Below are 22684 nucleotides of genomic sequence, written 5' to 3'. Positions count from 1 at the left end.
CGGCCCGCCAAAAGCGGAATCCCGCCCCGCTACTGCAGGCGCGCCGCATCGAGCCTCTCTCTGGGGACCGCCAGCCCAGGACTCGGTGCCAGACCCTCTGGAAGCCGCTCGCCCCGCAGGCATCAGCGCGCTGAGGGTGGATGGGGAAGGGGTGCGGCATCGGCAGCTGCAAAGCGCTGGAGGCAGGACAGAGGTGGCTCCTTGCGAGACCCAGCGCCGTGGCGGGAGCGCTGAGTAAACCCGCCGAAGAGCCGCAGGTGAAAAGCACAAGACTGAGCGGCTCGATCACAGCGCGTCGCCATCCGAGGCTGCCTGAGAAACTCCGACTTCCCTCTGAATCCGCGCTGCCGGCTTCGCGGGCGCGCCACAGGTGAAAGGCGCCGCAGGCTGCGCGAAGGCCACCCTTGGCCGCGCCTCCCTTCCCCGCGGGCTGGGGGCGTGCACGCCCGGCCGCCCCCCGCCTGCCTGCCTGCCTGCCTGTTGCCCTAGAGACGGGCTTCCCCGGCGCGCGCGCCCCGCCTCCCCGCGCAGGGGGCCCCGTGAGCGCGCCGGCGGGCGGAGCCGTCGGGGCTGGCCCGGCCCGGCCCGGGGCGGGGATCCTCTCCGCCCCCCCCCGCGCGGCTCAGACGTCAGGAGCAGCCCGGGCGGGCGGGCGGACAGGAGGCAGCGCCCAGCCGCCGCAGCTGCCGGAGCGTCGGCGGTCGCCGGACGGGGCAGAACGGCGGCGGGGAGGCGGCGAGCGAGGGCGAGGGACGGAGCCGCTTCCTGGGTTAGGCGAAGGCGGGCGGGCGAGGCAGGAAGGAGGGCGAGGCGGGGGGCGCGCGCGCCATGGCCGACGTCTTCCCAGCCCCGGAGCCCGGCTCGGGTCCCGACGCGGCGCGCCGCTTCGCCCGCAAAGGGGCCCTCCGGCAGAAGAACGTGCACGAGGTGAGGGACCACAAATTCATCGCGCGCTTCTTCAAGCAGCCCACCTTCTGCAGCCACTGCACCGACTTCATCTGGTAAGGCGGGCGAGCGGGCGAGCGGGCGGGCGGGCGGCCCCACCCCCTCCGGTCCCCCCACCCCTCGCCTTCCCGAGCAGCCCCCTCCCCAAAGCGAGCGCTGCGGTGGTCGCGCGCGGTCTCCCCGGCACCTCTCCCCCTTCCCCCCGCCTCGCTACGGGACAGACCCTTTTGCCGCTCCACTGGCCGAGAGACGGCTGGGCGCTCCGCGTCGCCGACCGAGAGCTCCTCGCTGACGGCCGCCCGTCAGCCCACCTCCGGCCGCTGCCCAGGTGAGGGACCCGCTCGCTCTCGGTGCAGAGAGAGAGGCAGGGACGGAGACGCCACCCTCGGAGAATCAGATTTCTCTCGGCAGCGCCGTTGCCTTGATAGGGACAGAGGCGCCGCCACGGAGGGAGGCTCTTCCTCCTTTCCCTCCCCGCGCTCTGGAAAGAGCGCTCTCTACTTTCCTTTCCTCCTCCAAAGACAGAGAGAGACCTCCCTGCGTTAATTGCTCATGCCCTGGCGGTGCATTTTCATCTCTGCGCACACCCGTGCCAGAGGTCTCCTAATGAGAGACCTTTCAGGCACTCTCCCAACTTCCCCTATAAGCGATATTTTGACACCCTGGAGAGACACTCGGGTAGTAATTCTGCTGCACCATCTTCATAGATGCTTCTCCCAGGGCAACTCCTCTCCTTCCATTCAGCCACTCTAATGATTGCATCAAAAAACTAATCACTTTATACAGGCCTTCTGTACTGGAGAAAATGGTCTGATAGATCATTTGGTTTCCTCTAAACAAGAGACTTTCTGAGGGCATCATCATTGCACCATTTTAATAAGACCAGTGTTCCTTGTACATGGTTCTCGATTAGAAAACCCCTTTAACATCTTTCTGCTTGACCATCGCACTGTTGTCTCGCCACAAGAGAGTCACACCAGCACTACCTCGGTGAAGAAGTTCCTGTATGCAGCATCCAGTTTGCCAGTCCTACTGGCTTGGTTGAATAAATGACCCCAAGACAGCTTCCAAATACGAAACTCACCAACCCTTACATTTACTTCATTCTAGACAGACCCATCCACCCTGCTGCACATGTACAGACACGCAGCCACTTCCACCTGTAGAAGTCCAGGAGTAAAATAGGACAAGGTGCCGCAAGGGCAGTGCAGGAGCCTTCTTCCCCAGAAGGGTGCCTTCGAGATGTGTTGAGAGTTTTGTTCATTTGTTATACTGCTAGCCTGCTCCATTAGCCACATGGCTCCCACGTGTTGCAACTCTTAATGTCCCCAACTGACCAAGGAAGTTGGGAATTGCAATTCAGGTTTGGCAGGTAAGAAAACATGCACTTGCCAAAGTTCCCTCATCTCTACAGCTGTTAAAGGAGCAGGAACCTTGTCATCTTTTGAGTACAGTTATCCTGTTCCACTCTTTCACTAACCTTGTTTGGCAAGAGAGTTTTTCTACAGCTGTCTCATAGAAGGGAGGCTCCCACCCCCCACCCCATTCTGCAAAGTCTCTGTGAAAATCGGAGACTAGCTCCTTCATAAAACAGAGATGTCTTCCACATCAGAGCAGTAGCTTATGGAGTGAACTTTGCTTGCATGTAACACATATGTTGTTATATGGAAATAAATTGCAACACTATCTGCTAAGCTATCATCCTGGATAGTATTCAGCAACTGAAACCCAACTCTAAGCCATTGAATTAACTCTAGTGGGTCAATTTTTCATAGTGGGTAATTAGGTTGACTTTGGATGATCTATTCCATGGATAGGCCATGCCTTGCTATTCCATTTCTGCAGCACATTTTTCCTGCCTCTTTTCTAGTTAGGACCAAACTATGCACCAGATCATCCAACATTTTTACTTAAATGAAAGTAAATTAGATTGGAGAAGCAATGCTATTAGTGGAGTTTAACCCCTTTCTCACATTGTTTCTCCATCACTTCTCCAGCTGGCCAAAGCTGCGCTCCTTTCCCAGTAAGATAAACAACAGCTACATTCCCCCAGAGGGACAAATAGGAGTAACTTGTGTATTGATAATCTATCAGGGAAGGCAACCCTCCTATCTCAGCAGTACTACTCCTGCAGTCCCATCGGGGCCCCACAACTGCTTTTAAATAAAAACAACAGTAAATGTAAACATGGATCCCCTGTCTCAGGTACAGTTTGGCTTTTAACTTCTCTAGCTGACAGATCAGCTTGTTAGTATCTCAGTTTGATTAGGGGAACTCTTTCAGCCTTGCTCTTGAAAGATGACAAGACAAAATAGCACTTACAAAACAGTGCTGTTGTAATATTGAGAGTGCATGCCATCTTCTCTTTAACCTCAGGATACATTTTCTTACCCATTGAATTCACATTGGATTCCTTTGCCTATATTTTACTCAATGCACTTGGGTGAACATGTTTAATGTAAATCAAGCTTATGTACACCTGCTGTGTCTGATGCCTAATTCTGTAATCACCTTCACACAGTTAACTGGGCTTTGCACTTGGCTTTTTACATATTGTGTTTCTACCACAACCATCAGTATAGGTTTTACGGTGTACACAGGCCTTCCTTTATTGAATCTGGTGTGATTGCAGATGTAAAATAGACACATCTGTACCCTTGAAGTGTCCCAATGGTTCTGCAATTGCCTTCAGGATTTCTTGTGTTTCCTATTGCTGCCTCTGGAGGGCAGGGGGGCTTAAATTCTTTGCAGATGGTACATTTTAGATGGACAAGCTCAGGAAAAAAAGCCTTCCTGCAACCATGAGGAGACAGAAGGGATTTAGCAATGGTCCTTCTTAGATACAACACTGAGCTCTTACAGTTCAAGTTAGTCTGTGCACACATATCCAGGTATACTTGCCTGTGAATTGTGTATGTGTGTGCCTGTCTCATTTTATACCACCCTGCAGCCCAAAGGCCCTCTTGTTGTGTTGGATCTAGACTAAGTTGAAATCATTTAAATCTATTGATTTTGAAGGATACTAAGTTCAACACCATAATCTGGATTCAGCCATATAAGTGGCTGTTCACACTTCTTCCCCATGTGTTCATCTGGCCGGAAAAAAATAGTAGTTGGTGTTCATGCCTTGCTTACTTCAAACAATTTACATTCAAAAATTTGCATGCCATAACTTGTTTGCCCTGGAGCCTGAGTATGTATTAGAAGGGAGTATTACCAAAATTTAGGCAGTAGTTCTGTCCATGTTTAGGTAAAGCAGGTCCAGTTAAAAAAGTGGGACTTTTTATGGACTGTTTCTAGGAGGACATGTTGAAATTAAGAATTTGCTGCTAAAGGAGAACATATTCATATATTGCACTGTGTTGAAATGACACACATGGATAAACCAGCATCTTCCTGAGGCAGAAGCTGGAATGGGTTTCATTAACTCATGTAGTTGTACTAAAGGGAAATCGCAAATTATATATGTGTGATCCTGTCATAGTTAGAGGTTTGCATCTATTTCATATCTTGATATACCAATCCAAGTATAAGAAGTGCCTAGCTTTAGTTGGGTTTGTTTCCTATTTAAAGATGCAGTATGAGTCTCATTGAGTCTCACTGATTTCAATGGATGTGGGTTGAAGATTCTTGCCTTAGGCTCATTATTTTTTATATAGCACAGTAGCTCTTGCTCCTGTAAACATTGCCCTACCAGTTTGCTCTCTGCTGCAGGGGTGAGTAATCTTCGGTCTGGCAGCCAAGTCCAGCTTTCCTGAGGTCCTAATCTGGCCCTCTGAAATTCCCCAGATTCTCTGCTTTCTCTCCTTTCCCTTTTCCTTTCCTTTTTGTGGAATCTGAAGAAATCACAGTTCATCCTAGATATTTCATTTCTGCTTCACTGATGTATTTTAAATCCTTGTTTCCCTTTTACTGTATCAGAAGTAAGCAATCAGAGACATTATCAAATATATCAAATTACTACTCAAATCTCAACATATTTGTAATTAGTTGTTTGCACCCTTAAAGCATTGCAGGGTATTAGTTTAGTCACATACGCAAAGTTTTTAAAATATACTAGAATGAATGAACTGATAGATTACATACTAACAGTTGTGTTCAGAATCATTTATGTAGCATTATTTTGTAATTACACTTGACCTTCATATTACGCTATCTTGAGACATGTGCTTCTGTAGTGTTTTTATTGAAGTAGCATATTTAAACATTATTGTGGTTAAAAATAGCTGCTGTGAATATCAGGATGTAATGTTAATAAACAATGTTATGAAGCTTTATTTGAACTTGAATGTATCTAATTTTATTCCCACAGTATGTACATAGAAATAGAATAAACAGACATTTTTGTGTATATGAAATCTCCACTTTACTGTGGAAAAGCAATTGTGTGTGCTGTTCTCTGGACATTGTAAGGTGGTTCCTTGTAAAGGGACTTTGAATAAACTATGTAGTATCTTAACACAAACACTTAAGAATTTACAGCACCCCCTGAGTGGGTGGGTGGGTGGGTGATGGACAGAACATGCATTTGAATATAAGTAGTTTAATGCATTGTACGTTTTAAATGGGAATACGTATTATCAAAATAAGAATTGTGAAACATTTGTTTCATAAATAAAGTTGATTCCCCACCCACCAGTGATCTCCATGACATTCACTAATTATGTATGTGTTTGACACTGTTCATTTACCTCTGAATATAATCGGTTTAGGAAGAATTTGACATAGTAAGAACTTGCTACGGCAACAACATGTCATTCATTAACAGGTACAAAAAATCACTTTGTATCCTCAAAATTTGGCTGGCTGTAAGAAAGTGCTGTAAACAGACCTTAATTTTCTTACTAAATCTTAAAAAAAATTCTGGTGATGTTCTGACCCACTTGTAGAAACTGTTTTCCTTCCATTTGCAGTGTGATTAGAAGTATCACCACCTGATACCCTTCTTGTAGACAATAGAATACTTCAGACATTAAAATTAGTAAAGACGATTGTTCTTGAGTTGCATACAGCCCGTAGATGGGTTGTATACTCCTTATAGTGGTAAGAATATGAGCCTTTACACTGACAATAGAGTATTTTATAGTTCCCAAGAGTCTTCTCCCATGGAAATGTACCCTTAATTTAAGGCCTTTGCAAGGTGTATATTCATCATTGCTGTGCTGTGGCAGAATTTCAGAAAACATGCTAAAGTGAGAATAGTAGTTGAGGTAGTTTTAATCGAGCTCAACAACAACTTGCATATTTGTCACACTGTCAAGTATACCATATGGCACAAATACATTCCAGCATGATATAATATTTACAAATTAGTCGTTCAGAACTGATTGTCAGATGTAAAGAGACCAAAATTTGCAATTTGAGGAACATTCTTGGTCTTAGCTAGGAAATAAGCAGACAACATTTCTGCACTGGCAATAAATCTAATATTTCAGTTTGTTCTTATTTTAGTATCAAAATGTATCTCTAAGTTCTTTCCCCCTTCTTCTTTTTCCTTTGCAGGGGGTTCGGGAAACAAGGATTTCAGTGCCAAGGTAAGTAAGTAATAGTTTAGAAATGGCTGTTTAAATAATTTGCTTTGATAATTAAATCCAGGCATTGTGTGAAATATCTCTCAAGAAAGAATAAGTATGCCAGGAAGAACAGTATTGAATTATCCAAAAGGATGTATATTGTCTAATCATCTCTTTTCTCATGAACTGTGAATCGTGCACAGAAGAGGCCCCTTTCAACAGACTCTCCTAAAATTAAATGTCATGTAATCTGCATATAGAACACTTTTTAATTTTTTATGAAAAAAATCTTTATGGTTTATTTTCGTGGGGAACATTTTTCTTGTCGGGAGCTGCTGTATCTTTATGTGGGTGTTCTAACAAGCCATTTCTCTTTCTGTTGGACTTCCTTTAATACTTAAATTTATCTTTTTTCTTCCTTCTGCATGGGAGAAAATCTACATGTATTTTACAGATACATTTAGATGGCTGGTTGGTTTTTATTTTAGTATGTTTGTACTGTTGTAAAAAGTAGAATACAGTAAATACTCCATGGATAGTTTTTTTGTTTAGTACCAATTGTTTATGATAGCAGTTTTAAATTAGAAAAGCTGCATTGGGATAGAAAACAGTGGTGTTAGTTTGATGAGCTGCATTATTAGCATTAATATAAATAACAAAATACACACTGAACAGCCTTATACAGTGCAGCATGTGTTTTGAACTTAAACCTGCGCAGCTACCATGTGAGATCACCAAACTGTCTCACCGGGGGCGGGGGGGGGGTGTTGCTTGGAGAGTGGTGCTCCAAGGGCCCAGGCAGATCCTTGATTCTCCTCCAACTGGGAATGCTGTAGACTGAACCTGGGAGATCCTGCATGCCAAGGAGGTGCTCTTCCGCTGAGCTGAGGCCTTTCACTAGCATTTCTTTTGTTCATGTGCTGGACATGAGTTAGTATGTTAATGCCTTCAAGAATGGGTGTGGCATGTTGATAAAACTTCCTGTGTGCAGCTCATCAGAGTTATTGTTGGCTAATTGTGCTACATTTTCCTAGCACAGAAACTTATTGATTGAATGAGAACAGCATTTGGTCTGATAATTTTGTACTGTTCGTGGGCAGCTGATGGCGGCAGCTGGCAAATGTTAAAGTTGATGTGTGAACCAGCTTCCTCCTCCTTTTTTCCTTTTAAGCACCCCTGTTGCCTTCTGATCTGCAAATCTTGTTAACATGAGCCCTGGCAGGGACACACACACACACACACACACACACACACACACAAATAAATAAAAAAGCTGCCGTAGTGTGCTGACAGAGTTTTGAACTGTGAGCCAAGAAGTCTCAGTTTTGAGTTGGGGGAGGTGTCCTGGTCACAGCAAACTGGAAGCGACCAAAGTGTTTGCTCTGGGTCTTGGAAGATCTCTTGCCTCATCACCTCAACAACTTCTCATTCTGGAATTTTTAAGCCCAGTGTTTTGAGCTTATGTCTGTAATGAAGAAAATATGGCATGTTAATTACAGGGTTTGCTTTCATTGCTGATTTTCTAATTTGCAGGAATGCTATAAAATTGAAATATGAACGTACTCTTCATTTCACACTTGTTGGTGAATCTTAAGATGAGCATCAGTCAGAAGAGTTACTTCTATATAAGTACTTTAACTTCACTGTTAATATTTACTTATTTAGGGATGTGTATAGCTCCAACTGTTGAGGACTCAGTAGTTTTAAATGCAGGCATCTTCATTTCTCTTTTGCACTGTTCATGGCTGATAGAAGCTTGAATATGCAGGAGGACTTTCTAATAACTTTGCATACTGGGAGAAGCAAATAGAGTTATTATAGGAAATTAGAATATTCAATTATAAGGAGTGTTATATACCTTGGCTTGGATCCTAATTTGCCATGAGAAGTGCTTTGCTCATGGAATGTTCTTACAAGTGAATGGAGGAGGTGATCATCACTGATTTTACCCTTTCCCTCTATAGCCTTCTGGAGAAGGAAGTATCAGTAGAATCTCCTCTCTCCACTTTCTTCAATAGGAGCTTCTACTGGATCAAGGCATTTTCTATGAATGGAAAGAACCTTGTATCTGATACATGCAGAAGGGCAACTCAGGAACTAAGGCCTTGTGTGTGAAGTTTCTCCCAAACTGTAGAGCAGGTGTGGGCAACTTGTGAGCTTCCATTGACCATCAGCTCTCATGATCCTTTACCAATGGCTGTGCCCATTTCTGCTGTAGAGTTCCACTGGATTAGGAAAGTGCACTATCTGTAGCAAAAGTAGAAGTCTTCCCTTCAAATGAGAACATGATCTTGAGAGAGAAAGATATAAATTGAGGCCAGGTTATTTTATAAAATATACAGCTAGAGGAAGGTTCTTGTGTGACTTGTTGGCACTGATGCTTAATGAGTAAGAAAAAGCAGGATTAAAAAAGGAGATTTATCTCAGCAGTGGTGACAAACAACAGTTTAAATTCTCTGACTAGGTGTTCATGCAGCATGAGAGGTAGCACTTAACTGACTTAAGCTAACCCACCCAGCAATAAGCTATGGTGGATTGGCTATTGAGCAACCCATAGTCCCCTGAACGGATGATTGGGTTAACTGTGGGTTGTTTTCCACCTCCTTCCTCCTCGGTTCTTCAGCCTAGGGTACCCAGGGTACTTGGCAACTGATGTTGCCATGTCACCTCTCCCGGCTATGATTGTCAAACTTTTTATTTTTATTTATTTCTTTTTTGCTTGCTGGAACTTTTTTCCCTTTCAGGAAAGGGAATGAATCGTTCATTCATTCAATTTATAGGCCATCACACTAGCCACAGATTCTCTGGGAGGCTTACATCATATTAAAATCCATAAAACAGTATTAAGACAATGTGATAATGAATGTTGATCTCCAAATTGATAGCTAGTGACAACCCGTCCAAAGTGCTCAAGTGGCACACTGGAGAAGCTGTCATTGGTTTATTGCCCCCTTTAAAAAAAAACGCCTCAAATGTGGGTAGATCTTTTCTTAATTCTTTTAAAATTCTTTTTCCCCTTTGAATGTAAGTGAATGCACACTTAATACATGATTGAGGTTCTAAAATTGGAAAGCCTCATCTGGATGATGTTCTGGGGGCAGGGATACCTTGTGACTGATGACAGCAGGTACCAACCCTGAATGTTTACCCTGAGAAGCCATGCAAAGGCTTTTTTAAAACTTTGCTTTCCCCTGACAACTGTCAAAAGTTGAGCTGTAAAATGAAAGAAAAGCCACAAGTAATATTTATTTCCTCACAAAAGGATTAGGAGCCTTTCCCCCACTTTTCATAGCGAGATCTCAGTGTTCCCAGTTTTCCACTCTTTCTCAAGGTACACGTGTTATTTGGGAAGGTGGGCAAATGGAACTCCTCCTTTTGCTGACTCTTTGTTTTGACAGATATCAGTTGTAGGGGTTAAAAAAAACCCAGGGATTTAGGGTGGTTTTGCCAGAAATATAGATTTCCTGTGTATAGTCCATATAACACAACCACCCATGGTCCATTCTCAAATGTCAGTGATGGTTATTATGTTGTGTGAACACAGGGTTAAAGATAGCTAATGCAGAATGAGCTGTCATGTTCAACATATATCAGCTCTTAAGAAACAAAGATAATCTGGCTGTCATACTTTCACTACTGTCCAGCATCTAGTGGCTTCTCTCCAGGGTATCTAACTGTCCATTTCTAAAGGTGTTTCTTTACTGGTTGGAAATACTGAGGATTGCAGCTGTATGAGGTCAGCGCAAGGTGATGTATTTGAAATAGATAATTGAGTTGTAAAGTGTAAAGAATGGGAGTCCTTAACATGTAAATGTTTTTATATTGTTGTTATTTATTGTTGTGAGCCGCCCTGTGGCTTCGGTGAATGGGGCGACATAGAAGCTTCCTAAATAAATAAATAGCAGAGTGTTCAAAGTACTTCATGGACATTATCTCAGTAATTCCAGCATCAATTTGGTGAGCTAGGTCAGTGTTATTATCACCTCCATATTGCAGATGAGAAGGGAAGGACAAAGGGAGGAAGATTTGCAGAGTGATGGTAGACTTGAATCTTTCTTTGGGTGATTTGCACTAGATAGGCAAGGATTTCTGACTCTTAGTTGTTTAACAGTAGCAGCAGTACTAAACTGCCTAAATTATACAGCTGAAATGAGGTTTAGGGGAACTAGGTATAGATTTTTCTGTGGGATTAATGTGAGCTCTGTTCTTTGTAACAAATTTCTGGGCTCAGTTCTTTCACTCTAAATGTCTGCATCTGGCTGTTGCTGAATTTTGAAGTTCTAATCAAAAGCAAATTAAGTTCTGCCGGTCTGAAGTTTATCCACACGTGACTGAAAGCTTCTGACTGCGGAGAGATTTGACCTGGGAGCTTGAAAGTGCTTGATACACCAATTAATCTCACATGGCATGCAGTCAGGAGTTAGGAGAGGTTGGCTTCCACAAGCCAATAGCTCCAGTATTGTTTTCTTCTGATTAACGTATCATAACCATGATTGTATTTGTATGCTGTTTTCTGTGATGAACCTTGTCTTTGTTCTGTTTTAGACAGGCAGGAAAGACTGAGTGCATTCATTTGTCACGACAACTGACTGAAGGGACTCAGCCACAGTGGTGTTGGTCACGTCATGGAACCCGGGGCTGCTTTTTACACAGTGGCTTTTTTGTGGGCAATAGTCCAATCTGCCAAACCCTTTGCCGGTGCTGCCGTGCTCACTGCAAATGATAGCCAGCCATTGCTACACAAGCAGCACAGTGGAGCAACCATCACTGGCTTTGTACCCCGTCAAATCAGCTCCTGTCTGTATGAGCCATCATAAAGCACATGGATAGCTAAAACCGTAGGGCAAGTTATGGAGGTAGGAAGAGTCAGTTCTTGTCCTGGCTTCCTTTGGATGCTCATAACTATCTGCATTTGGAAAATTATGGGGAGCCACATTGGATGAAAATAACTGAAGAAAAACTATATTCTCCCCCCCCCATTATTTATTCATTTATTTAGATATACTTTCATTTGTATGCTGCCTACTACTGTAGTCTCAAGGCTGCTTACAATAAAAATAAAGATAAAAACACATAAAATACATATATAAATATAAAAACACATTTGAAATACAATAAAACTAAATAAATCTTCATTAACAAAATTTAAGCCCTAATAGTAACAACCAGACAAGCAGCAGTGCAGGGGAGGGCAGGATCAATTACTGAAAAATATATTAAAAAGTGCCTTTATTATCTGAAAATGTTGGGAAGTTCTGTGGGTGGAAAGCTAAAGGGTCATATCTACTTAAAGGAGATTCAATTTAGTTAATGCACATGGTTAAAACAAATGACCTATTTTGTTGCTGTGAGGTACCATGTTTACAGGGCTAGGCATTGTTTCCCCAATCAAACTGGAAGAAATCCAGCCCCAAAGTGGTGGGAATTTCTTAGCCTTTGACCTTTGTCCAAGGCAAAGGCTACTGAGAGGGTGGAGCTGAGCAGAGATACAGCAATTGAAGCAGGTGCTGGGAGTGGGAAGGCAGTGACAAGTCAACCAGCTACAGGACTGTTGTGATTTAGGTTTTCCTCCCTTTGTGCATTTAAGGCAACAGACCATTCCTTGGCAAAAGTTCTTTCTTTACCAAAGTATATCCAGTTCACTCAATTTCCACAGAATGAATCTCTGCGCATCCATGGAGCAGTTCTTGAACTCGGTCAAGCAACTTCTTACAGGATCCCTCCTTTTGAGTATGACTGAGCCCCATCCCAATGAGATGGTCCTTTTGGAAGCAAACATGCCCTTTCTCTGTATGTGGTCCCTCTAGTCGGCTAGTTCTCTTCCCCGGATGCGGCATCACAGGGTCGGGAGACATACCAGCTTCATCTGGCCCTGAGAACTCCTGGCTTCTTCCCAACAGTTATTCCCAGAACTTGCCTGGGCACCTGGACAGAGTGGCCTTGAGGTATGCTCCTCTGCTTCTCCCATCTCCAAGCCTGAAGCTCCAAATTCCCAGGCCCCTTCCACTGCCTCTTCCTCTTCTGAGTCAGGGTCCAGATCGACATGACCCCGGGGTGGGTGGGGGGGAGGCAAGAACCTGTGCCCCTCATTTCCAACAAGGACTGGCTGTAGCACCATACTCTGGGGCAGTCCAGAGAATGATTGAAAAGCCCCATGTCCTTCGGCATTGCAGCTGATTCCAGGAAAGTTGATGTTGAGCCTCTTGTGTTAGAGCAGTTTGAGTGGCTTTCCAGAGGTCTGCCAAATGTCAGGTCTTCCTGAGTAACGGTTTGTTCAGTGAAAGGTGAGTGTTTCACACTGGGTACCATGGAGAAGCTGGGCTAGGGGAGTGTGCACTGAAGCTTTGTGCTTATGCAGCAAGAGCCTTCTTCCTTCCTTTTCCCCCACACTTATATTTTTGCGGTCAAGCTGTCAGTTAAATCATGAGTTGTGATGCTATGAAATTCCCAGAACCATTACTAAAATTGCACAGATACTAGAAATAATGTCTCATATTAATGCTGCTCTTTTGAAGACACTAATAGACAAAGTATTGTTGTTCTGATGTAAACTGAAACTGTCATGTTTTAAAATGCTCTTAACTTGTGATATCTTAGATACTTGTCAACTTTTCATCATGCACTGAGACTGTTTTTTTTTTTGCAGTGTAGTTGTAATGTTGGGCACCTGTACTGTTAGTTTTAGTCAGCCATAGCTGCAATTTCTGCCATTTGCTTACATTAGCACTATGCTGTAAATGTTGGTTTAGGAGCAAGAAGATTTTAGAGCCAAGTGGATTTTTCACTGGAATTAAAACGGTATAAAATGATTTCAGTTTATTTAATCTTTCTAAATAAACCTGTAGTTTATTACTAGAAATGGTCAGATTCTGTTCTTCTCAAATCAGTATTTTTGTGAGCTCAGTTTTTATATGTTTTATAGGCTGGGATCCAAAGGGCTGCATGCAGTATTTAGTATACACCCAAGAAGCCAATTCTGAGGGTGGAGGAATGCTTTGGAATGGTATGCAGTTAGAAGTAGCAGGACGCAGCTGGCAGGATAAATCACGCCCCCCCCCCACACACAAACACACACACACACACACACACACACACTTTCTGTTCAAGTGTGGGATTGTCTGGATCTTGGCCATGACACTGCCTTTTATGGTATTTTTGACCCAAACCATGTAGGGTATTATGCAATTTTCATATCATGTGAAATGTTGTCTTGTTATAGATGTTTCTGTGTATAATTAAACTACCTAACTTGTTAAAACATTCACAATCTTTCACCTGTTATAAACTATTAACATTGACATCTAACCAGGCTATTTGCTGTAAGGAATGGCAGCGGGGGAGGAGGGGGAAGCTAAAGCTTCTCATTTTATAAGCAATCTTTCTGGTTTTGCACTGAAAGCGTAATTTTAAGATTGTTAACACACATTTTGGCAGCTTATTTTGCAGAGCACGCAGGGGAACAAACTGACTGTGAAATTAATGACATTTATTCTAATACAAATTATGTGAAGGCATGACAAGGAAATTACTGGAAATTAGTTAAATCTAAAAATGTATCACACCTCCCCCCAAAAAAAGAACTTGAAAGCTTTGTATATTAAGGGAATAAATGAAAGATAAACACTATGCTTTTCTTCTTTTCATTAACTACATTTTTTCCTTTATGAAATACTGGTATTTCTGTTGGATCCTTTTTTAACCAAATTATTTTTCTTGAAGAGCAGCATGTAATTATTTTAGGGGAGAAGAGTGGAACATATTGGAGAACTGAGAGGCCAGGAGGCATTCATAGCACTGACTTCTTCGCTTCCAACCTAAGTAGGAATGTTAATGTAATAGCTGTGCTAGGAACATGGTTTCCTTGGGGAAGCATTTTCCTCCTCTAGTAATTATAATGCCAGTAGTATTTTGATGCGTTGAAGCTTCCCTCCATGTTGAGAGCTTATTTCTGTTGATCATAGAGCAGGCTTTTCACTGCATTGCTTCTTTACTTGCAGTTTATTTAGATTTGGGTAAATTCTCCATCTTCCATGTGTCTGTGGGAACAACTGTATCTGTAGGAGCAGCCCTGCCTTCTTGAAGTTATCAGTTATTATCAGTTTAAGATATGGGACACTGGTGGTCTCTCTCTTGGGCCTGATACTCTGCAACATTTTATTAGTGATGAAGATGAAGGAAGTATAGGAATCTTTATTTTGCAGCTGCTGGGAAAACCAGGCAGGATAAAATGTGATTTTATAAGCTTTTCTATTACAGATTAGTCAGCATTGGAAGACAATGCCTCTCAAAGGAGAACTGTATTGCAAGATAGTAAGGTTCTCTTGCTTCTTTGTATTCAGCAAAGAAATGCAAATGTAAGAGTTAGAATATCTCAGTAGCTTTATGCCAAACAGCAGTGAATTGAATAGGCTATAATAGTTTAGGGAATTCTTGCCTAACTCAGTTAATGGATACACAGAAATTTCTGCAACCATAACTTAACATTATCTTCTTAGATTCGAAAGAGAAATGATGCTGTGTATTAATTTTGAGTGATTGCTTCCCTTGATTGTATCTGTTTTTGCTTTATTCACTTCACCTGTGGGAATCTCATTGTCAATAAAAGGGCTAAATCTGTTTACTTCTTTAAAGTTGATTAGAGACTGGCTGACACATTGCTTCACTATAAAAAGAGTATAAATAAATCAATAGTTGTTTAAAAGAATGTTTGTTCTGTACATACATACATATATATCCCAGCTGCTGAAATTCAGAGAAGACAATCTGTGTGCAGAAGAAGGTTACTTTGAGTGTCTCAGTTTTACAATAACTTGGGTTCATATATATTGGCAACTCTAAGTTTATTTGAACCCATAGCTTGCTGCCTACCAAGGGTTAACCTGGCAGGTGATTAGAGAAATGGTAGCTAGTTTTCTCAATACCTGTTTTCTGTCCTCCGCATACTCTCTCCCTGTATCCCAGATGCCTTTGCAGCACTGTATTGTTTTCTGGGGTTTTTTTTCTTTTTTGACCATTCTTTCCCATCATCTCTGCAGCCTGGCAAACAGACCTATGGTTCTGGCTTCATGTGTAGCAACAACCCATGGTTTAAACAACCTAGAGTTCATGACCCCAAAACAAACCATGGGATCTGCTTCTAAATTGTTCACATTTAACAAACCAGGATTTGTTAGCATGGTTGTTTACATGTCACGACAACCCAGAATTCACCTACCAATGGGTTAAAGAACCCATGGGTTAGTGTTTTGCTGTTGTGAGGCTGGAGCACTCTTCCTTTTTTTTTTTTTTTTTTTTTGAATAAGTTTTATTCTTAATCTATACCTAACCTAAAAAGCAGTCATCAATAACATCAGACCTACTGGGTCAGCCCCCCACATTTTTTCTGTTTATGTTAAACTATAAACATATTTAAGTCTATGCATAGTCCTGTTTCTCTAGCCAATGATAAAAAGAGTCCCAAGCTTGATAGAAGTCTGTATCTTTCTCCTTCAGAGACAAAGTCAATCTGTCCATTTCCGCACAGTCCAAGATCTTTTTTAGAATCAGTTTGTTGGTAGGTGGCTCTTCAATCTTCCAGTGTTGGGCAAATGCAATCCTCGCCACAGTGAATTGCTTGTTTACTAAGGTCATCAGGTACAATGTCTAATAAAAAAAACTTCAGGTTTAAATGTTAGAGGTTTTTGTAACATCTCCTCAAGCCATTTGTGTATTTTAATCCAATACTTTTTTGCCTTATCATATGTCCACCACATACGTGGGGCTACCCTTGAAGACAGTCCGGATACTTCAATTGGTTCAAAATAGAGCTGCCAGGCTGCTGACAGAGACTGGGCGTTATGTTCACATGACTCCAGTCCTCCATCAGCTTCACTGACTTCCCATTGAAGTCCAGGCCCAATTCAAGGTGTTGGTGATGATCTATAAAGCCCTAAACGGCTTGGGTCCTGGCTACCTGAAGGAGCGCTTACATCCATATATGCCCGGCCGCCCCCCTGAGATCTGTGGGACAGGCGCTTCTCTGGGAACCCTCTGTGAAGGAAATTAGGAGGGTGAATACTCAGAGGAGGGCTTTCTCCTGAAGCATTTTTAATTTAATCCTTGGTTTCTTCTTTTTCCATATAAATCTCGAGGATTGAGTATTTAAATCATCAAAAAAATTATCAATTTTTATGGGAATCATTTAGAATAAAAACAAAAGCTTTGGTAATATATTCATTTTAACTAGTGCTATTTTTCCCAACAAAGATAATTGCAAATTATCCCATTTTTCCAAGTCACTCTTAATTTCCTTAAATAGTTTATCATAATTATCTTCTTTCAATGTAGTACACTTAGCTGTAAGAAAAAATCCCAAATATTTAATCTTTTTAGCAATTTGAAGATCTACTTGTTCCACCAGAGATTTTCTCTGCTCCAGTGTAAGATTTTTTACTAATAATTTTGTCTTGCCTCTGTTTATTTTCATCCCAGTAACATCGCCATATTCTTCAATCCTTTGTAGAAGTTTACCGGAGCACTCTTCCTAATTACACAGATTCAGGCAATAAAAGTTATAGCCTTTTATTCTAAACAACTTCAAAGATCCACAGGCAATGAGTAGCACAGGAGCCGTTAATGGTAGTTCTAAGCAACACAGTTGCCCCCTTCTTTCTGACCTATCTCAGATTTATGACGCACTCTTAACCCTACGCGAATGCCCTCCCCACCTCCTCTCCCTCCTTCTTTGACTTTGTCTCTCTTCCAACTGGCTCAGATGCCAAAGTCGTCTTCTCAGCTGGCCATTCTCCATGGCAATGGGCTGTCCCACGGTCTGCTCAGCAATTTCTGCAGGCTGGACAAAATCTTTGTCAGAGTCAGGTGGTGGTGGGGTGCATTTGGGCTATGGGCACCAAGTAGCTTCACTGGCTTCCCATCGAAGTCCGGGCTCAATTCAGGGTGTTGGTAATCACTTATAAAGCCCTTAATGGCTTGGGACCCGGATACCTAAAGGAACGCCTGCAGCCATATTTGCCCTCGCACCCCTTGAGATCGGCAGCAGAGGCTCTCCTCCGGGAGCCTTCTGTGAAAGATATCAGGAAGCAAAGTACCCGGAGGAGGGCTTTCTCTGCGGTGGCGCCCCATCTGTGGAATGCGCTCCCCAGAGAGGTCCGCCTGGTGCCATCGTTATTTGTTTTTCGGTGCCAGGCCAAGACCTTTTTATTCAAACAGTATTTTAATAATGTTTAATATTTATATATTTTAATTGTGCAGCCAGTGTGTTTCCAGGTTTTAATTGTAATTGTTATTGTCTTATTTATTTCTGTGAGCCGTCCGGAGGCTATGTAGCAAGGGGATGGCATATAAAAACTTTAGATAAATAAATAGAAATCTTTTTGCTCTAAAGCCTTACTCTCACTGGGAGCTTCTCTCTCTCTCACGTGTGCTAACAACTCCTCTGAGTCGTTAGGCACGACATTTGTTCAAACCAGTTCTCTGTGTGCAAAAAATTGTGCAAAATTGTGCTAAGGGGTAGGAATGGGATCAGGAAAAATCTGGAAACCTGGTATCAGTGATGGTCTTCTGCTGAAGCTGATGGGTGCATGGACAAGCACTGTTGTATTTTGCATTACATGTGCTCTCAGCCTTGTGCTCTATCAGTTTCCTTTTGACTTGCAGTATGTCTTTTGATTTAGCCAGCTTTTTATAGATTGCATAATACCTTGATAATCCGTGAGGTGCCTGATTATTTTATGGGACCCCTTTATACATTTGAAAGAAACCTGAATGTTACGTCGCTAGCACTGGGATCTTTCACTGTCCTGCCGACACACTGCCTTCTTCATTCCCTGCAACCCTATGAGGCGTCTTTTTAATGTCATTCTGCAACACCCCAGCCATAGCATGTGCTCTCACAAATCTGAATCTCTCATTACTCTGCCTCTAGCTCCCCTTAAAACTCCAGCTTGCATCTTCTTTGCCTTCATGCATCATTTTCAGAATACCTTGAACCATCGCTATCTCATCCAAGAGCTTCCTGCACACCTGAGCAGGAGTATTTTGGCTGGATCATCTAAGTCACCTGGTTTTGATTGTATTGTGTAATACTGGGATCCCGGTCTGTTAGCTTTTTGCTAAACTGTTTGAGGTATGTACTATAACAGCTGTATTATGAAAATGATGTCTCTCTGTATCCTTTATGTTTATCATATATTGTGGGGGCCTTCATGGCGCATGCTGTCCCTATCATGCCACCTCAATCATTCATTTATTTAAAGTTTGTAATATACCGTCATCTATTAGAAATCTCATTACTGTTTACAGTTCAGTTCTGCTAAATCATTTTTGGAAACCGATCAGAGTGCTACATAGGTCAAACGTAGCCTGCTTCAAACCAAATGTGGTCATTTCAGCCCTTAGTAGCTGGCAGCAAAGTGCCACTACATAGTTTGCTACTGAATTTCAGTAGCACTGAGCTTTTGGCTTCTTAAGCAAGTGGTTGGCCATAGGGGTGGGGGCTGAAAATTGACCCTGGATCTCTGCAGTTGCCCATCACTGATGCACTGGGGTATCACTAGATGTTCTGCTTCAGATTTTTCTGTCGTATTTTTCTCTGTTTGCACAAATGGAGTTCTTACATGGTTCAAGACTACATGGTTCAAGACTGCTCATAGGCAGCTTTCATATAAAAACAGAACTTTTTTCCAGTGGACATATTTTACATTGTCCATTGTTTTATTTATAACAATTTAGTAGAAAGTGCATATCATAATGAGGCCCCCAGATTCCTGATGTAGAGGACACACTATAAGTTTACCATAAACTTCTCTGCCAGTATGGCCTATAAGGCAGTGGTGTGCATGCACTAAACTGGACTGATTATTTATTATTACATCCAGAACCCTCTTTCTCCCACTCTTGCAAGGAGCTCAGGGTGGCACAGACATGTCTTCTCTCCATTTTATCTTCACAACACCCCTGTGAGGTAGGTTAGGCTGAGAGTGACTGTGAGCTTCATGACTGAGTGGAGATAGAGCCCAGGTCTCCTGGCTCCTTGGCTGAGCCTTGAACCACTGCATCGCACTGCCTCTCTCCATTGAATCTGCTATGTAGTGTGGCCCAGAGTGGTTCAGTTTCCTGTCTGCAAAAGCTGATGTCATAGTACATCTGTTAGGCATTATGGTACCACAAGACTGCTTGTTGTTTTATTGCTTCTGACTAACATGGCTATTCCTCTGGAAAATATTATATACTGTTTCCTTTGATTCAACTGGTGAAAATGTCAGCACTATTGTAATGACACAGGCCTGTTATAGTTAACCATTTCCCAGATGGTTCTGGCCTGACATTGCAGTCCTATCTGTTTTAGTTCTGCTTGGGGAGATAGGGAGAACTTTGAAAAAATATATGTGGGGGAATCTGTGGTGTTTAAAGAACAATTGCCTTAAACTGGCTTTCCTTGCAAAACAGATTGAATTATTGTTTTGATACATTTGCAATGTACTTTTAGTGCATTAATACAGTAAAAATGATATTCATATGCTGGCGATAAGAGATCCCAAATAAGACCAGAGATTTGCTTCTTGTTAGGATTATGGTGTGAAATCTGGCAGCATCTCTCAGCCCTCCAGAACAGATGTGTTTGGGAGGTTTTGGGGGGAGCTACAGAGGGAAGGGAATCTTCTGACTGATGCTGTTCCCTGTGGGAAGACACTAATTGGATATCCCTCAGTAAGCACCCAGCCAAATGTGTCCTTCTTTCTGCTGGGCTTGAAAGGAGTTTTGCTTCACATCAAGTCCTTCTGAGGTCATCCAGCACAGAATTGTTGGGACAGAGACATTTGAGACCTGGTATGGTGTGGATAGTGTGCTGCACTTGGGATGGGGAGGCTTAAATTTGGATTTGGCAGACTCCTGGGTAGGAGAATGCTGAACCTGATGACTGCCTAGTGACAGTGATGCATGCATTGGTTACTTCCCGATTGGACTACTGTAACGCGCTCTACGTGGGGCTGCCCTTGAAGACAGTCCGGATACTTCAGATGGTGCAAAACAGAGCAGCCAGGTTGCTGATGGGGACTGGGTGTTACTCTCACATAACCCCAGTCCTCTACCAGCTTCACTGGCTCCCCATCGAAGTCCGGGCTCAATTCAAGGTGCTGGTTATCACCTACAAAGCCCTTAACGGCTTGGGACCTGGAAACCTAAAGGAACGCCTGCTTCCTTATTTGCCCTCCCGCCCCTTGAAATCGGCAGCAGAGGCCCTCCTCCGGGAGCCCTCTGGGAGAGACATCAGGAGGCAAAGTACCTGGAGGAGGGCTTTCTCTGCGGTGGCGCCCCATCTGTGGAATGCACTCCCCAGAGAGGTCTGCCTGGTGCCATCATTATTTGTTTTTTGGCGCCAGGCTAAGACCTTTTTATTTAAAAAAATGTTTTAATAACGTTTAATATCTATAGGTTTTAATTGTGCAGCCAGGGTGTTTCCGGATTTTAATTGTATTTTGTATTATGTTTATTTATTTATGTGAGCTGTCCCGAGGCTGTAAGTGATGGGACGGCATACAAAAACTCAAATAAATAAAATAAATAATAGTAGATTCTGATGAAGATAAGATGAATGCTGCTTAGAGTGTCTTACAGGAAGGGTAGGATTTAGATGCGTTAAATGCACCTTGTTCTTTGCATTGTGAGAAGGGAGTCCTCTTACTGGGCAAAGCAAATGCTAGAAGAGTACCATTGAAAAGGTAGAGCAGGAGCAGCATAGAAAACCACTGTATACTGAGTCGCATCCTTAGTTCCACCAGCCTGATGATACTGACTGGCAGTGGTTTTTGAGTGTTTCGGGCAGGATTTTATCCCATCCAGTGTAGAGATGCTGGGGACTGAACCTGGAGCTGTCCTCAAGCAAAGCAGGTGATCCCCAGTTCCTCTTGTGCTTTTTTCCCAGCTAAACCCTATTAAGTGTGTTCAGATCCACCCTTAATGCACACCATTCCTTCTTGAGATATTGCTGCACATAACATCCTTGTTTCTAAAAGTGAGGCATGTGAGAACAACTTAATTATAGGAATTTGAAGTTGGAATACTAAAACATTCTAGAATTAAAGGTTGCAATTACAGAGATATTTATTGTCTGTCTTCACACTAATATACTCTAACCTTATACAGATATAAAGTTGATTTATAGAAAACATGATATAAGTTATTTAAAACATTTTACAGATTCACTTTTATGTTTCTTTTGCTGGTTTAGGTGTTAGGAAAAAATATCTGAAGGTCTAATAAATATGAAAGCTTTGTATTAAATAAAACTCTAGGTAAATCCCAACTTTCAACAGATATTACAGTGGAAAGAAAGGTGGTGTTTCATCATGGTGTTTGCTTTCTAAATGTAGCTATTTCCTTGTCTAAAATTCACCCACATGCTAGTACAAATAGCACCATGTCTTTTAATTTTAGTTTCTGAATCGACATGCACAGTAATTGCCGTGACTTGTATACAAAAGGGTTCCTGTTTCTGAAAAAACAGTATCTATTAATATTCATGTGGCTTGAGTAAAGTTTCCAATAGATTATCTTCATCTGAAGATGAACAGGATCACACCTGTCTTACTTAGGGTATTGCTTAGGGTATCAAACTGGGGCTTGCGGGGATCCAGGTTCAAATCAGAAACCTTACTGAATGGCTGGGACCAGGTCAGCCTAAGCCAACTCACAGAGTTGTTGTCAAAGAAAGGGTGGAGAGAAGCCCATGAGCTCCTCCACTTTTGGTACCACCGAGTACTAACATCTGACTAAAAGATCCAGTTTGCGCATCATGATGGCATTCCCTGCCTTTTTTAACCCAACCATTGCAGTCACAAATGAAGCATGTAAGCCATGTTTGTGTTCAGTGAACAAACCAGAAAAACTCAATTCCTGTGTTTGTTGTGATACTTGAACCCTGAAACCCTGGGCAATGAAATCCATAAACCCAGAGTTTTAGGGTCCAGATTTCATAAAAGAACACAAGAAATGGGGTATTTTGGGGTTGTTCACTAAAAATGGAAATAGCTTGTATGCTTCACTCAGCAGTACAGTTCCTGGGTTAAACAGTCAAGGCTGCCATGATATGTGAACCAGGTTTTAGTGTGCACAGGAAGTTGTGATGTCTGTAATTCTAGTCTGCCCAGTGGAGCTAAATTCTAGTGAGGCTGCCTTGGTTACATGGAGAACTGCAGCCGCCTTAAGTTCTACGGTTATTCAGAAAA

The 22684-nt window shown here is 42.6% G+C and overlaps 1 protein-coding gene across 2 annotated transcripts in view; it reads left to right on the top strand.

The window, feature by feature from the left end:
- The first annotated feature begins 828 nt into the window (after window positions 1-828).
- The window catches only part of PRKCA (protein kinase C alpha), a 218587-nt gene continuing 196731 nt past the window's right edge, over window positions 829-22684 (top strand). For both annotated transcript variants that reach the window (XM_044449503.1, XM_044449502.1), the window contains exons 1-2: window positions 829-1001; window positions 6448-6479. In XM_044449503.1, coding sequence (XP_044305438.1) covers window positions 829-1001; window positions 6448-6479 — 205 coding nt within the window. The remainder of the gene's footprint in view (window positions 1002-6447; window positions 6480-22684) is intronic.

The sequence above is a fragment of the Varanus komodoensis genome, unplaced genomic scaffold (genome assembly GCF_004798865.1).
Source record: "Varanus komodoensis strain SLA01 unplaced genomic scaffold, ASM479886v1 scaffold59_1, whole genome shotgun sequence".
Taxonomy (NCBI): Eukaryota; Metazoa; Chordata; class Lepidosauria; order Squamata; family Varanidae; genus Varanus; species Varanus komodoensis.
Note: the sequence above shows the minus strand (reverse complement) of the source record. Positions and strands in the feature narration are given on the sequence as shown.